This window comes from Ptychodera flava, chromosome 17, assembly GCF_041260155.1.
Source record: "Ptychodera flava strain L36383 chromosome 17, AS_Pfla_20210202, whole genome shotgun sequence".
NCBI classification, from domain to species: domain Eukaryota; kingdom Metazoa; phylum Hemichordata; class Enteropneusta; family Ptychoderidae; genus Ptychodera; species Ptychodera flava.
In genome coordinates, this window is record NC_091944.1 from 12,975,296 (window position 1) to 12,992,883 (window position 17,588).

Consider the following 17,588-nt stretch of genomic DNA (forward strand, 5'->3'; position numbering starts at 1 on the left):
AATTCAAGTTTGATCGGTTATTACTGGTACAATGACAACAGAAATTCAAATTCGAAGCTGCACTATCAACTCGACGTCGGAATTATAAACCCCAAGACGGTTAGAACAATACGCCAGCTGCCTTTAAGAGGATGTGTATGTGTTTGAAGTTTACTTTACAAATAACCTCCGGTCTATTTCTTTCTTGGGCGCAGATATAATGCTATATATTATTGTTCGAATACATGGGTTTATGTGCTCGAGAGCAGGTGACAATTTGCCCGACCCCACGAGGCACACAGGCATTTCGGGTGCAACCCTTCGTCAGTACTATCGCCTATATCTGCTCATGGACTACACAATTTGCCAGGATTGTCTCCTCTGCGATTTGCAAGTGTTTTATTTTCCGCTGGTCGGTCAGTATTTTACTACATATTATCATACTTATGATCATTGTTATTGTGCGAAAAGGCGGCTGTATTACATGGCCAAATTATCTGCTAAGTACATGCAGAGACAACTAGAATTTCTCTATGCAATAAATACATTTACTTATACAGTCATTAATCTCTAAACGTCCGGTGTCCGCATGGAAAGCATATTCATTTAGTTCGTACATATTTAGCGCCCCAAAACAAAACGTTGATGCCAAGGTTCCGCAAGGGGGGAGATTGTCGCTTATATCTGCTCATTGACTACACAATTTGCCAGGATTGCCTCTTTAAATAATTTTTACAGAAAAAGATAAAGTGATCACGGCCGATGGAACTTACAGATCAGCTATAGTTATCAACGGTGAGCTACCTGGTCCACCAATAATTGTCAATAACGGTACACAGGTGCGTCATGTTAACTTTTTTATCTGTTGTCCGTCGAGGGCGCACTACCTGAAATACGATCAAAAACTTTTCAAAATGCATCAATTATTTCACAACAATGAGTGAGTACATAACACTCGCCATAGCGGCCCTCACATGTCATTTATGCATAATTTGAAATAAAATTCTATTATCCATCTATAGCATACGTACGTCTCGATTTTGATTTTTTTTTCCTGCATTGCACAAAATGACCAATTACATTGTCAGTAATAACAATTAAAATGATGTTACTGTTTATTTTTGTTTCTGAACAATGTTATAGCTATTTTGTGAGTCAAAAACATTTCATCTTTATTTTCCGATTATCAATACTTCAGTATTAAAACATTTCAGGTTATTGGCAGGTATTATATGCTACCGACTGCATACGATAGACACGTCATCGAGTTTCTTTTTGTTTCATTCTAATGTATACATTCTATAATGGGTATTGCTATGAAGATTATTCAAGTCTGAAAGTGGCCTTCATATGGACTTAAATAACACTTCTTTTAGCTCTTTTTCTGCGTAATTCGATCGACTCACTGGATGTAATGATAGGAACCATCATGTGATAGACATATATTATTAACACTTTGATAAACATAGATGTGATTATAAATAACGATCAATACACTAAAATGTGAAGGAATACTAATTGCACTGTCAGCTAAAAGGTGCAGGGTAATGTAATTCATTTTCAAAGGTGGTTGTGCACGTGACCAATGATCTTATAATGGAAGGCATCACAATTCACTGGCATGGAATGGTACAACGTAATACACCTTGGATGGATGGAGTGGCTGGTGTGTCACATTGCCCTATAAACCCTGGAGAAACATTTACTTACAGGTAACCATCACATTTTTGTAACGTGATAGAGTTCTTACCTTAGTTTTACGAAAATGTACATTTACTTGAGTTAAGATAACGAATTTGTGCATGTGTTCATAAGGTACTCCTTTATCAAAAAGGTCACACCTTTTTGTTTCTTGTATGTGACTTTCCTTCTAGGTTTCTGGCTACACCTCCCGGAACACATTGGTACCACTCCCATCTCGGAACACAGAGAACGGATGGATTGTATGGAGCATTGATTGTGTTACCGCCTGAAGAGACTGTGGAGGTGAAGTATAGTTAGAAGTAAGGTGTCAGAGGGAATTTGGTAGTTTACTTTTGTTTTGAAATAGCCTCATCTGCAATGAAGGTATATAACTGTAACTCTGCATGAAAAGATGATGATGATGATGATGATGATGATGATGATGATGATGATGATGACGTCGACAATACTAGTGATGATGATGATGTGGAAGAAGCTAATAATCGTCGATTTTTATTTTGACAGGTTGAGGAGACTACAGATCCAGACTATGAAGGCGAATTCATAATGATTCTCCATGACTGGATGAGAGACACTTCCCTAGATATAAACAATCGTATATTGTGGGAAATGCAAAGGTAGATATACCCTGGGCAACCACAAGCGATATTTTTATAGCCCCATGCTCTTGTGAGACCCATACAAACAGAAGACAATTCAAACATGAGACCTTTAGTGATGTGATTCTCATACAGCTCGCAATCATTGCCAAAAGTGAAAAAATGAGATATTACATTTTCAAAATTGCAATTATCTCTGGTGTTTTTGTTTATATCTTTGCCTGTGACCCCTATCTTCTGTCTGTCTGTCTGCTTGTCTGTATGTCTGCTTATCTCTTACACCGGAGACACGAGCAGAGAAAGAGTCTTAAAGTTTTTGACCATTCTTATTTTTAAATGCAGATTTTATCCTGGGTACAGTACAACGTCGTCTTGTTTTTATCAAACAAAGCAGTCTGACGGTACTGAAATTGGTGTTACCCCTTTTAGGTCCGGCTTGATAAATGGCAAAGGTAATGTTGAAATGACATGGTTTAAAAACTTGGTCAACATTATTAATAAGTTTGTTATGATAACCGATTCTCTTTTCGGTATGGGGTGTTTTTATTATTATCTCTAATAATAATTGTGCATGTAGTAATGAAAGTGATCATTGAGATTGATAAATTTGAACATAAACTTCATTTTGATTTGATAAAACATCATTTTATTGCAAAGTAGATTCATATGCTCGCAGAACTGCTGCATAGCCAGTCGACATTCTAGCTGCTAAGTACAAATCGAAACGAGAACTCTTCAACGAGGCGAACTTTTTAGCGGAGCTTATCAAATAGGCTGATTTTCCATCGTCGTCCGTCGTGTATGTCCGTCGTCCGTCAACAATTGCCTTTCCTCTAAAACTGCAAGTCCGATTGCTTTGAAATTTAATATGCAGTTCACTTGGGATGACCTCACTTTAGTTTGTTCAAATCGCGGTGAAATTTGCAAAATTTGTATTTTTAAGCTAATTTTTGTCATTTTTGTTCAAAAAACTTTTAAAATCTTCTTCAAAACTACAGGCCAGATAGATTTGATATTAGGTATATAAGTCCCAAGGGATGACCTATTTCAAGTTTTGTTTATATGCACAGACATATGCAAATTTGTATTTTTAAGGCAAGTTTTGACATTTTTGGTTAAAAATTTATTTCACCAAAACCGCTTGTCTGACAGCTTTGATATTTTGTGTACAGATTATGGGGACAAGCAAAATGTGATATCTTCAAATTACGATGAAATCTACAATTTGCAATTTTGGGTCAGTTTTTGCAAGTTTTGGTCAAAATTGTGTTTCTCAAAAACTACTTGTCTGATAGCTTTGATATTTGGTATACAAGGTTCCTACAGATGAACTAAATGTGATATATTGAAATAATGATGATATCTTCAATTATGTATTTTTGCAGATATTTTTGCCATTTTTTGTTAGGCCACTGAAATGAGCTATCAAAGATTGCCACCTTCTTCATCGCCACATGCGTCACAAATAAATATTCTTTACATAACACAACGTCTATACATAACACAGCGGGTTTATATCGGCCACTAGGTCGCTTGTTTTAAGTTTTTTCTAAAACATTTCATTTCCGTTCTTAGAAGTCGATAATTTGGTTTTGCAATGTTGATACTTTCCAACTTAGGTTTATTTTATCCATATGAGAGAAGTCCAAGACGAGACGTCATTGATAACAATCTGATACCCATGGAAATATTCACCGTCAAACGACCATTATCATATCGTTTCCGTGTCATCAACGCTGCTATGATCTACGCCTTCAGAGTGTCTATCGACAAGCACAAACTTCATGTGATCGCTACTGATGGTAATAGGGTCCGCACGGTTATTGCGGATGAGCTCATCATAAACTCCGGTGAAAGATTTGATTTCTACATCGAGACCAATGAACTTGCCGACAACTTCTGGATTCGTGCCACAACCCTTGAAACGGCTGACATCAATGGTGTAAGTAATGACTTTTTGCAATTTTTTTCGAATATATTGTTTCTTAGCCTTCTTCTAAACACAGTTTATCAACTAGACATATACAACGCAATTATATGTACAATGAACACGATTGGAACTAATTTGGGATAATTGGATATTCATATTTTTCAAATTTCTCAGAAGTGTTAGGTGTCCTATAGCTGAATGTTGCAATATTACAAATTACTCATAAAACAAGTGTATAACTTAAAAAGAAAAGCAGATGAGTTTACATTTGCAGATTAAACCGACATTAGTTCACCATCCAATCATCCCAAATTAGTTCCAATCGTGTTAATGTACATTTTTCTGAAAAATATGAATTCTCGTCCACATTTAACTTCATTTGTTAATGGTAATATTGAAACATTTCACACATACAGGCTATCTTGACAAATTGATCACTAGGCATTTAGTATACTGGGTTAGGACAAGAATCTTATTTCATTGACAAGGAAAACATATAGGGCATTATTATAAGGTACGACCAATGTATGTTTAAGGGAATGTCAAACAGGAGCACAACGCAGTTTCTGAGTTGATTGTATTTTACTCCTTTCTTTTAATGTTAAGAACAATCTTTATTCGAAATGGTTTTAAGAGAGGTCACGGAAGGCAACATTTTCGTTGACCTAAACTCTCCATCAAATGCATCTCAGACCCTAGTTGTGTCCCAAGAAGCATTTAGCCTTCCATACAAATTTGATACACTGCACGATGTCATAGCCTTCAACCAAAGTCAATTACACCTAACCAAACCAAACCAAAGGAAACAAAACAAAGTAATTTGAATACGAAGAATGACTTTTTAAATATTTGTGGATCTTAACCGAATATTTAAGTTCAGAATACTCAAAATGACCCCTGGGGACATAATGGATTTTAAAACCTCTTATGTTTAACACTGTTTAATGAATTATTATTCTACAACTTTTGAGGACTTGTTTTAATATGTTTAACAAAATTAAATGCTCACAAAGTATGAAAGAAAGCAGGCAACCCGTATTATCTCCTTCATGCCTAAAACCTCTCCAGTTTCCTCGAAATATGTCAATAGCTCTAGTTCTAGCAAAGATTCAGCGCAAGTTTTATCGCGTTAACTTAAGAAGTTTTGTTCTTTGCACACATTTAGAATACTGTGTATCCAGGACATGTAGAAGCTATCTTACACTATGAAGCAGCACCTGCGGGAAGCTGGCCGACGACCACGCCAACTCAATGTACTCAAACTAGCCATTGTGTTGCTCTGAATTGTCCCTTCGGGTAAGGAATAAGCTTCGCCAACACTACATTTACACTATTTCATTTTACATATCTCATGAAAACTACCAAATTGTAGATATATTTATGTTCCGTAGTACATCGTTATTCTCTGACAATATCAATAGGTACGCAGCCTATCCTAAATACCATGGCCCTTGAATAACCGACAAAATGTTTTGCTTGACCTTCCATCACCTTCAAAAGAAGCAAAGTTTACAGTGATGAACCTACTTTTCACAAAATAAAGTAAGTCCGGATACTTGCAACCCGAGGAAGATACTAGTTTTTGTGAAGTCTCCGTTGACCAGTCGTAAACTTCATTAATTTTCAAATTTTGCGACCGCAAACTTCATCATGTGGCCGATGACGATTAGCCTTTAAGGTCACCATCTGAAATCAGGGACTAACATTACAGGTGAAAATAGATGTGAATGTACGTGATTGTGTCCTCTTTAGCAAACATAGCTGTAAAGTAATTGCTCGTTTATTAAGGAGAGGTGATGCAGTGTGGACATTTACCTATAGTCATGCAAAGAATCATTGCATTACAAGGTTTGTAGAAGCTCGAAACAAGATAGTTTCTGAGGATCATATTGAACTGCATCGTAGAATGATTTTCACACATCTACAGGTATTTGTGCGTTATTCCCGTGTGGTCAGTTTGAACGAACGTAATTCAGATTTGTATTAGTTGTTACTTTTGATATGAGAAATTGCAATAAATGGTCATGCGACGACAATGAGACCTTGCATTTCTGTTCCATTCCCTTGTGCTTGCAAGTCATTTCAGACTGCGGCGCAAAACAGACTAATTTGCATGCGTACATCATGGTAATGTTTATTAACTTTGTACTAAAAGTGGGACAAATCGATAGAGAAATATCTGAGCAATCAGTTTAAATATGAAACAATATCAGATGGAGGTCGAATTGGGCTAATTGATCATATCGAATAAAGAAATGCGATTCATATGTACGTCAGTGTTTATTGACTAATATCATCTTTGAATGAAATAAGTTCGAACAACTCTGAGGCACTGCTAGCTAAGGATATTGGGGAAAATAATGACTAAATTGTGCGCTTTCTTTGAAAGGATCTCCAATAATGCACCATAGTTGATTATTGTTGTGATGAAAGTTGGCATAGAATGTGTAATGACCTTGCTGACCTTGCTGGACTTGAACTTTTATGGTATTCGCTTATTATGTAGAGACTAAAAGATATAGAAACATGACAATGTTCCAATAGTCACCATCAACACCACTGAGTTGTCGCATATTCTTTTCAATCTCGCCGGAACAGCTTTTCTATCGATATCAGAGAATCTGGAAAACTTAGAGAAAAACATCCGACAGTTTCTTGTAAAAATATGTACAGTCATGAACATGATTAATTACCATATCTTTTGCCAGTTCCAGTAAAAGAGGACAATGCCGTCCATGTGTTTGGCACCCAGGGTCATGTAGGCGTAGGCAGTTGCACAGACTTTAAATTGTCATCTTTGGCATAGCACATCTGACTCGACTCTGTCCCTTTATGTACTGCGGTCTTCTTCCTTCACTTGCTCTGTAATCATTTAAATCACATTCTGTCTTTACCAGGTACTTTCCACCGGGCAAAAATATAGACTGTATACCAATTTCAAATGTCAAAGCAGCAGCTAGTCAACCCCCGCCTCCAACGATCCCGAACGTCGACGACAGTAATGCCGAAGAAATCTTCATTAACTTTCACTTTGCGGGGACCATTTCAAGGCGGTCTTCTGTTAACGGGAGACGTTTCATCCCACCGTCAACGCCGCCCATGGTGCGCGCTTTAGCATTTCTTTTGTTTCTATTTCTGGTTCAACAATGTACAGTAGGATATAATTTTTGTATTGATCGAATCGCCGTGCTAAGCACTTGGATAGAGATTTTATAGCCAATGTAACACGATGTCTTACTACCTTTGGTTCTGACTAGCATGATACATAAAATCTTTGTATGGAAGGTTCAATAGCATGTCATTATTCAGACTTATTACTGCCTTGAGAAGGGGCTTCTTCTACTAGAAACAAACCTTGCATTGTGATGTCAATATTTTTACACCCAGCATAGACTGGACGGTATCTATTAGCAGTTTCTCTCATGCCAAAGTGCAATTACTAATGTCGTGCAATTCTGTCTAGGGTTGGTAACTGTATTCACATTAAGAATTTATATATATGCAAGACACTCTTTTTGTGGTAAAAAACATTATAATGGCAATTTCATTTCTATTCTTTCAAAAGACACTTCCTGGTGGAAAATATGAGGACTATATGACGGTGTGTAACGAGGCAGAGTGTTCAGAACGACACTGTAGTTGTACTCATTTCATTGAAATCAAGACTGGCAAAGTGGTTCAGATCACCCTCTACAACATGGTCCAATACCCAGGTACGTAAACCTGTGGAAGGGAGTCACCAATAGTTCTACGGTGGGCTCTTCTTTTTCAGTTTACTTGCTGTCAATAATTTAATGCACCGGATCGTCGTGAGGGATAATTGGTATGGAAACAGGGATCAACCTCATTTCTTCTGATGAAGTCCATGAAGAGGATGCAACTGTCACAGGGAGTTGATATCTTCCATTTGTGACTAATCATGACAGACCCGTTTATATTTCTATCACTTTCAGGCGAAGGAATAAGAGGAACGCCTCATCCTGTACATCTCCATGGCCATCATTTCTATGTCTTAAAGACCGGTTACGCCCAATATGACGCCAATGGGTTATACACTGGTGACAACCAAGATATCGACTGTGGAGAGGATGAACGTTGTAACTCTGGTGGATGGCGTAACACCAGCTGGGGAGGAGATAATATCCCTGGTTTGAATCTTGTAAACCCTCCAATGAAAGATACAGTCATAGTACCCGTTGGTGGATATGTTGTCATCAGATATGTGGCAGATAATCCGGGTATGTTCATGTAACTTCAACACCTCATTGCAGGCAATCATTAGTCACATAAACATTTTTGTAAGATATGAGCAGTTAGTCGTAAGTTATTTTTTACAATTGTTACCATTTTCGGCTGTAAACACATATTGTTCACTGATATTATGCAATACAGATTGATGACAGAGGAGACTTCACTTACATTACAATTTATGAATATATTTTTGTTAGGAATGTGTTCTGGATTAAACATCGCTTGTACGATACCAAACTGTTAAAAAGTTCAGTCATCACAATGGGCGACATTTTTTGTAAAAATGATATTTTTTACCTTTGAAGGGGACGGTAGCTGTAACCTTGGATGATTATTTAACTAAAAGTGAACAGTTCCTTGTTTTCTCCATAAAGCGTGTTAAAATACACATGATCTAGCTTGATGACTCAACCTGTGTAAACTTGATTGTTATTGTTGAGAAGCAAATTCTTGTCCTGACTAGAATGCAAATGTTAACAATAACAGTGCATTTTACAAGTAATCATGCAATATTGATATGCTTCATATTGTGTTTTGATATGCTTTCAGGAATAGCACAAGAACTTGATCAGAAAAATACAGCTACTGGTGCTTTAAACATTGCAAAACTGACGTTAAACAGCAGATAAAGTTACCTTGTCCTCGTCCATGACTGAATATACCTTGATGTTGAATGACGATCAGTTAATTACTAGCATAGAATTCTCTATCCTTGGAGGTTTTATATTTTTCGCAATCACACACCACCTTGCATGGTGTTCTTATCCTCACCATTACATGTTTGTTTATTAGGCTGGTGGTTCGTACACTGTCACATCGAAATACACCAAGTTGAAGGAATGGCCCTGATGATCAAAGAAGGTGACGAGAGCGAGATGAAGAAGCCACCGAGGAATTTCAGAGCTTGTGGTCACTTTACCTGGTCTGCCGAAGAGTTCTACGATACAATAAGAGGGGGCGGAGGTATGTCAGGATATTAACTGCATCTTGTATACATATCATTAGCGTTTAAAATTTGAGCATTGGCGATTTCTTGAATTCATGAGATAACGTCAGGTGACTGGTATCCCTGGTGATCAACATTTCAACTTTTTTGAAGCAAGGACAAATTATCATTGCAGACTATCAACTAAGCAATTAACGTAAATATAGGGTAATGCCATACCGATGGTCTTATCTGCAGTAAAGTCGTGATAGGGACGTCAATATTTGGCTCTGCTGATAATGCTCGAAAATGGGAGAATGAATACAAACCTCTGACCAGAAGCCAGTGTATCAACATACTTGTTTCCATTTTGGTTAGGAACTTTATCTTTATTGTTGATATAATGGTAAGCAGTATAGGTGCATTTTTAAAGCTTTACTGAAAAATTGTCAACAGTCTGCGGAAGTGTCCTGCAAAAGTACCTAAAACACCGTACCAAAAATTTGAAAAAATAGATAAAATGAACGAAACGTCTATTTTGTTGGTTATTTGTAATATTCTGCACCAGTTTTAAATCTGTTAACTAATTTACATTAGGATTAGTAATACTGGTATACTGTAAATTCGGGTGTAAGCCTAAACAACCATAAATATAAATATGAAACATTTGTGAGATAGTAAAAATGTGATGTTTCGTTTGTTCTACTGACAATGCATCCCAAACTTAACATTTGAAAAGCATCAATAATTAGGGGCCCAAGCCGACCGGCTGGGACCCTATTGTTATTGCTCAAGTTCTACTACTTCCTCTTCTTCCTCTTTTTCTTCTTCTTCTGCCGATTCTTTGTCGACCTAGATCTCTAAAACGGCTCTGAACGAAAACTTCTAAAATTTGCAGGGCTAGTAGGTATCAATTAGTACTCGTGCACCTGACCTTGAAATTTTGATTGGTCACGTGACCTGGTGGCCATATTGGATTTTCCAAAAACCTAAAAATGGCTTCTCCAGAAGACCTAGGGGTCTAGTCGATTTGAAATTTTTTGTATAGTAAGCAGGACCTAAGGTCTCTAGAATTTGCAAATAAAATTGCATGGGGTCACGTGACCTTGGCCACCATATTGGATTTTCTAAAATAGTCATTTAATCTTTAAAATCTTCTTCTCCAGAACCAAAACATCGATTAAGCTAAAATTTTACTCATGTCATCCTTACAGTGATCTCTATTAAGTTTGCAAAAGGCATTTCGATCGGTCACGTGGTTTGGCCGCCATATTGGATTTTTTGAAATCACAATTTAATCTTTAAAAATCTTCTTCTCCAGAACAAATTCACCAATTGAACTAAAATTTAATAAATGTCATCTACAGTGTGATCTCTTTCAAGTTTGCGAAAAGCGTTTCGATTGGTCACGTGGTTTGGCCGCCATATTGGATTGTGCAAAAAATCGTAATTTAATCTTTAAAAATCTTCTTCTCCAGAACCAAAACACTGATTAAGCTGGAATTTTACTCATGTCATGCTTACAGTGATCTCTTTCAAGTTTGCAAAAGGCATTTTGATCGGTCACGTGGTTTGGCCGCCATATTGGATTTTGCGAAAATCGTAATTTCATCTTTAAAAATCTTCTTCTCTAGAACCAACACACCGAGTAGACTGCAATTTTACATGTATCATCTATTGTAATATCTCTTTCAGGTTTGTGAAAGGCATTCGGATAGGTCACATGGTTTTGCCGCCATATTTGATTTTGCAAAACTCGTAATTTAATCTTTTAAAATATTTTCCTCCAGAACCAATACACAGATTGAACTAAAATTTTACACTCATAATCCCTAGTGGTAGTTCTTTCTAATTTCCGAAAGGCGTTTGGGTCAGTCAGGAGGTTTGTTCGCTGTAGTGGATATAGCGATAATCGCAATTTAATCCTTAAAAATTTTCTTCTCAAAAACCAACACACAGATTTAACTGAAATGTTACTTCATATCTTTCTTAGTGCGAGCACTTTCAAGTTTGCGAAAGGTATTTTGATCGGTTAAGTCGCCCCAATGTTCATAAGGCAGCAGTTTAAAACCTCGTCAGTCAGAAGATCGATCAGTGATGTATGTTATATTGTACACTTGAGAGTCAAAGACGGAACAACAGACTGCAATGCCCGCTGTCGAATTCAACTAGCAGTCGCACGAACCCTTATCTCGGCCCATTGTGTATAGTAACTTCAGCGCCCAGGTTTTGTACGCCTGGATGACGTTGTCAAGTATACTGCCACGGAAGTACTTAGAAGAGCGTGCCACTAACTTTAGGGGTGGCCGACTGCTGTGATTGACTGAAATAGAGCGGGACAAGGTCCTGCCACAATTACTGGGGTCTACACACAGCTGTTTTGTGAGTGTCAAGGATCATAAATGAAGATATTCGGGTAATTTTGTATGTAGGTGTCTGAATGCACGCTCACTTGTTCATCACGAATAACAAAGTAAGATATATGACATTGCAAGGTGTGGTGATTTTTTTATGTTTCTCTATCTGACATGCATGGAGTGGCCCTGGTGTGTTGTGTAACTGAGAGCATGTAGCTGATTAAAAATGTAAACAAGACCACATCAAAATTTCTGATACACATAGATTAAAACAACACCTTGTGTAATGAAGTTCGTGGTGACGTTGAGATCTAATTGAAACTAAAATGTCAAATTTATGAAGTAAGGGTATGATAAACATTATAGGCTGTTTGTCATAAACATTTGAAATCGGAAAGTGAGAAGTAAAATACTTGTAGAAAAATGTATTGCGTCACTGTTGCTGAAATAACAGGCTATCGACTCAATGCCGGCGAACTGCAAAATCGTCACTCACAGCCTGCAGGTAAAATGGTTAATCAGAGCTGGACGCTCTTGCCATTGTTCTAGGTCTAATTAGGTGCGACCATATCAGTTGTTAGTGTAGCTGTTCAGAATTTGTTTGCGCAGCTTATTACAATGGGAACACTCAGTAAACATGCACTTCCTCAATTCCAAGGTTTGAATATTTAAGCATGTGGACTTGAGTGAGACCAACGTTCAGAAACAACAATGCTAGAAACTTTTGCTCCAAGTACCACTACTGTCACTATTCAGTTTCAACGATCAACTCCATGAGTAATTTAGAACGTTCTTGTGTATGTTATCCAAACACTCTACATTAGGTGCCATACAATAAATTCTTTGTTTGCCGTTCGCGTGCTGGTAGGATTTTCAATGGACGAAATCTGAAAAACAAACATAAATCGCCTGCTTGAAAATAAGGTGCGTTGTGGCCTTCCTTTGTTCGCAATGACGCAGGCAGTGTTTCCGCTGCCTGCTCGCAAAATCGCAAATGCGAGAAAAAAAGTAGCGTTTGCCGAGAAGATTTAGGCAAATATTATCCAAACTTGCGGATCGAAAATTGCAGATGACGTCATCACTTTGTCTGTCCACGCGCTGTCCTGCATTCAACTTGAGAAGTAATACTTTATCTCTGTGCATCCCCGACCTTATGCGTCAGAAGATCGTATTTGTACACATACAGTAATGAATAAAATTGTTACGAAATAGCTAACAAACCAAAAGTACCCATGTTTACCATGACTATTTGACTAAGATGTTACTAAGTTTGGGTTGGACAACTTCGCACAATGTACCTACAGATTGCTCCGTGCACTGTGCAGTGCAACGTCGTCACAGGCGTGCTGTTTACTTGGTAGTTTGTATAAGTATAGTTTATGCTACGTTCCGACGTTCTCTTCCGTAGAACGTCAGAACATAGCATAAACTACACTTATACAAATGCCTAGCTCTGCATGACAGGGCTGTGTGTTACCGGCGTTATACGATGTGGTGGGAGGCCGTATAACGCCGGTAACACACAGCCCTGCCATGCAAACAGCACGCCTGTGAGTGTCATCATCAACACTGAAGGATCGTAAGCTTAGTGAGGGTGAAACTAAGCAAAAACGGCAAACTTTCGTTTTTGACTTTAGGCAGCTCCACCAATATTGGGGAGAAACCACCCCTAACACAGGTTGTAAGCGCAAGTAAAGCTATGAAATGGAAAGAAAGATTATGATCAGAGTAGGAAAGTCGACTGGAATTTGCAAAGTTAGGAACGGCATGGTTAAAAGCATACGGCTTTTTTTCAACGTAGAGCGAGTAAGGCACTCCTGAACGGCGAAAATGTTGGTGGTGTATTGCTGCCAACAAGAAAATATCTGTACTGACGTTAGGAACTTGTGTGAATTGGCTTCCTTAAAGATGAATTCGCAAGAATTTTCAGTGTATTGTGACGTGATATTGTAAACAGATTTTCAGAGAAGGCGCTCGCTCGTCCGCAGAGTACAGTCGACGTACTTCCGCATTCATATTGTGCAAATGTGCAAGTCTTGTCGCGATATTTGAGCATTTAACTTGACCGTCAGTGAAACAAAATGATGTTTCTCCATATCAAATCATTATGTGTTTTATATTTTAGGGTTCTCTTTACGTATTAGACATGAACATTTGGATATATGATCCGTGATTTTCGCGATCCGTGGCATGATTCATATCAAGCTGGCCGTGAATAGGCACTGACGTTTTTGATGATGACCCCTGACCCAAGTGTCATCGATGCGCTGTGCGCTGCCAGTGTCCGAGCATCGCTTGTTAAATTCATAGATTGCTAAATTCAAGCGTAAAGCAAATTTATCGAAAGTCTATAATGCACACATTTCTCAAGTCTAAGAGTATTTTACTTTACTGCTATGAGAATGGATATCTAATTCGTTTGAAAAACTGGTATGCAGAAGCAGGTTTCGTGCCGTTGTCTATAGCGATATGTGCAGTACAGCATTGATAGCGATTACAGGTTTGTAACTATTAAATATAGCTGCATCGCATACGCCCAACTTTTGCCTCAGGACTAGTATTATTTGACACTTAAAAAGGAGGATTCGTACTCAAGGCTGTTATGATTTGTTCAGCTACCCACTCTTCTTACTGCAAAACTTGTAATCTTATAAAAGAGACTGTAGTTTCAACTTTTACCACGATGTTTAGCATTTGTTTCCTGAGTAACAACTCCATACTTTGTTATTGCCAGTAACTTTTGCATTTTAATATTTGGAATTTTCAGGTTTTGAAGAACACCTTTTTGTTCTACCCAACATTTTGAAATTCGTAGTGTACAGGTCATTAAAACAACTAGTACTACGCCAAGAAAAATAAAACGTTTCTTTCTTATTCTAGACATATTTCAAAAATTATGTGGTGACGCGGGTTTCTTTTTTCATTCTTCAATCAACAACGCAGGAAAAAATGACAACATCATGATGCATGCAGAGACAAATGTACTGCAGCAGTGTTGCTTTATTATTTTTGTACAGCAATAGTTCAGCGGTTTGACTTTAATTGCAGCATTTGCAAAATTTTCACAGAGTAATATAAGAGTGAAATACGTGTACAGTTCTGAATGGAATGTTAGTGTCAATTATTTAGTTTACTGTTCTGTTTTATACATGCACTATCGTGATGTATTTTTTTGCAGTTTTTTTCATTTATTTCCTCATCAGCAGAAAATTGGACGCAGGGGAAGAAAAAAAACTTTATTTTTCTTGTCATCACATCAGTCTGTATGGCTTACAAGTGACCACACAATTAATGGACTTTTATTGTAATACTATTTCCAATTTGTCTATGACACACACTTTTTAAAGTCATGTAAATGGGAAATGGGGAAAATGATCTTTGACACGAAATTTTCATGTATAGCAACTAGTTCAAGGATATATCAACACAAAGGACACATATTAAATTTACAGAATGAGCTAGGATGGTATACATCAATTTGGCTTAAAATGCTGGTTCGCCTAGACATAAAATGATGTGGTGAGGCAGGAATTTGTTACTGTAATTTTTTTTATTCTTCAATCAACAACACGGAGTTAAACATGACAACATCATAGGAATGCACGCAGACTGCACAGCAGTGTTGCTTAATTATTTGTGTATAACAACAGTTCTTTGATTAACTTAAGCGCAGCATTTGCACAGTTTTGACAGCGCAATATAAGAGTTACATATGAGTACAGTTCTGAATGGAATATAAGTGTCAATTATTTTTTTAAGCTTCTGTTTTATACATATACTATCGCCGAGTTTTTTGTGTTTATTTTTTTTTAATTATTTCCCCATGAGCAGAATAAAGGCTGACGCGGCGGATCTGAATTGACGGGCACGAGGATGACAGACAAACTTTTTATTTTTCTTGTCATCACATCAGTCTGTATGGCTGACAAGTGACCACACAATCAGTGGAAATTTATTGTAATGCTATTTCCCGTTTGTCTACGACACCTTTTCAAAATCATGTAAATGGGAAATGAGAAAAATGATCTTCGACAGGAAATTTTCACTTATAACAACTAGTCAAAGGATTTGTCAACACATAGGACACATGGTAAATTTCCAGAATGAGCTATGATGCTCTACATCAATTGTACTTAAAATGCTTGTTCGCTCTCTCTGTCTAGCATACTTTTCACAATCATTTCACATGGGAATTGAGATGCGTGAGCTTATAATTGTATTTTCACATGTGTTAACAACTAGTCTAAAGATTTCTCTACACATGAAACACATGGAAGCTCAAAATTTGCACATTGTATCATCAATGCAAGTACTTTCAACCATGGCAACCGCTTGGGCCCCGCCAACGCTGCTTGCAGCTTTAAATTATGTTCATGTTATTTATCTTTCAGTTTCTGGAAGCATGAAGATCCAAGCCGGATGGGCAATCGTATTTGCCATGTTTTCTGTCTTTGGTAGAACCAGTAGCAACATTTAGGATTTGGTGTACTCAAAGTCGTTGATATCGACAGAAAGGCTTAGCAACCAATCACATCACAACCAATCGCATCGTTACTCATAGTCGACCTAATAACTTTTTATTAATTTTTCTACCAAAGATGTAAATCACTAATTAATTTACAATTTTTAGAATGTGGCTGTTTTGTTATGTGGACCTCCTAATGAAAACCCTAAAATCATATCAGTTAGATTAGTAGATTATCAGTAGATTAGTGAAATCATTCAAGAAGTTCTACGATAGATACGGAGATGTTGTACCAAATATGACCTGTCTGTTTCTCGAATGATGAGTGACAGCATACCAAATTTGACTCACAAAAGTAATTTGGTGAATTCACAAATGACAATGGATTTGTCGCTTTGGGTCAATCTTGACGGGTGCAGCTAGCTGGCAGGGTACGCTTACCCATTCCGGACACCTGGTACCACATTATTTCGTGGTTCAAGATGACCCCATTGCCTTTGTCATTTTCGATATGTTCCTTGAACCTGGTGAATTTCATAGTTACCTTGAATGATAATGATTATTGGACGTGATTTGATGTCTATTCCCATAGCTTGGCAAGTTGATTGTTGGTTTTCATGTGTGTATAGGATCCATGGGTATTTGTCCAGTAAAAGCAAGAAGTAATTCATTTTTAGTTTAAAAATCTAGCTTTCTTCGTCTGTCAAAGTGTTGCTGCAATCGTATCTTCATACAGGAAGCCGTCCAGATCTATGATACTTCTAGAAGGCAATTTATATTCTCTGTAAGGGACTCTCCTCACAGACGCTTTGATTAATGGTTGTATCCGATGGTCTACAATTTCAATGGCACCAGTTTGACATTTATAAGGAAATACCTGGAATTGATACCGCACTGATGTCACTTTCATATAAATCAATCTCAAGTGACCATATGAACCCAATATTTCGCACTTTAGGACAGTTTTCGTCTAACATTGTATTGTATTGTCCCTTCCTCCAATTTTCTTTCTAATCAGCAAGTATTATTACAACAAAAAAGGGTCTATGTATCGATAATGAGTGTACTTATATGACAGCAATAAATCCTGTTCCTATATGCCTATACGAGCTAGTTTACGTGTACTCATGATCAACAAAATATTGTAAAAAGACATTACTGGTGTTTCATGTGAAATAATTTCAGTGATTTACATGAACCATTGTTTGAAGCAAAAAATGTTGTAGTTTTGTGCTTACACACGATATACTTACCATGAACATATTTCATTGGTCATAGAATATGCTTGTGAATGTGAAATAAATGCTTTGAACTCTGGAAGAACGTTTTCCCAGTCCTGCTGTTGCAGACTTCTTACTACCAATGCTAGAGTTGTTGA

At 37.3% G+C, this 17,588-nt stretch overlaps 1 protein-coding gene and 1 long non-coding RNA gene across 2 annotated transcripts; both read left to right on the forward strand.

Annotated features, from left to right (window-relative positions):
- Window positions 1–715: 715 nt before the first annotated feature.
- On the forward strand, window positions 716–1,969 carry LOC139116475 (uncharacterized). The gene is made up of 3 exons (XR_011548307.1): window positions 716–818; window positions 1,546–1,691; window positions 1,854–1,969. It is a non-coding gene; the product is annotated as an uncharacterized lncRNA (long non-coding RNA).
- Window positions 1,970–2,193: 224 nt separating this feature from the next.
- On the forward strand, window positions 2,194–16,222 carry LOC139116620 (uncharacterized). Its single transcript, XM_070679216.1, has 9 exons — window positions 2,194–2,300; window positions 2,625–2,734; window positions 3,902–4,224; window positions 5,378–5,508; window positions 7,110–7,314; window positions 7,778–7,925; window positions 8,166–8,450; window positions 9,256–9,426; window positions 16,137–16,222. Exons 1-9 carry the CDS (start codon window positions 2,230–2,232, stop codon window positions 16,220–16,222), a joined length of 1,530 nt encoding a protein of 509 aa, XP_070535317.1. The 5' UTR covers window positions 2,194–2,229.
- The last annotated feature ends 1,366 nt before the right edge of the window (window positions 16,223–17,588 follow it).

Coding starts and splice junctions, on each gene's coding strand:
- LOC139116620 (XM_070679216.1), top strand. CDS start 2,230: ATGATTCTCCATGACTGGATGAGAGACACTTCCCTAGATATAAACAAT. Junction 5,509..7,109: donor GCTCTGAATTGTCCCTTCGG/GTAAGGAATAAG, acceptor TGTCTTTACCAG/GTACTTTCCACCGGGCAAAA. Junction 7,926..8,165: donor CAACATGGTCCAATACCCAG/GTACGTAAACCT, acceptor TATCACTTTCAG/GCGAAGGAATAAGAGGAACG.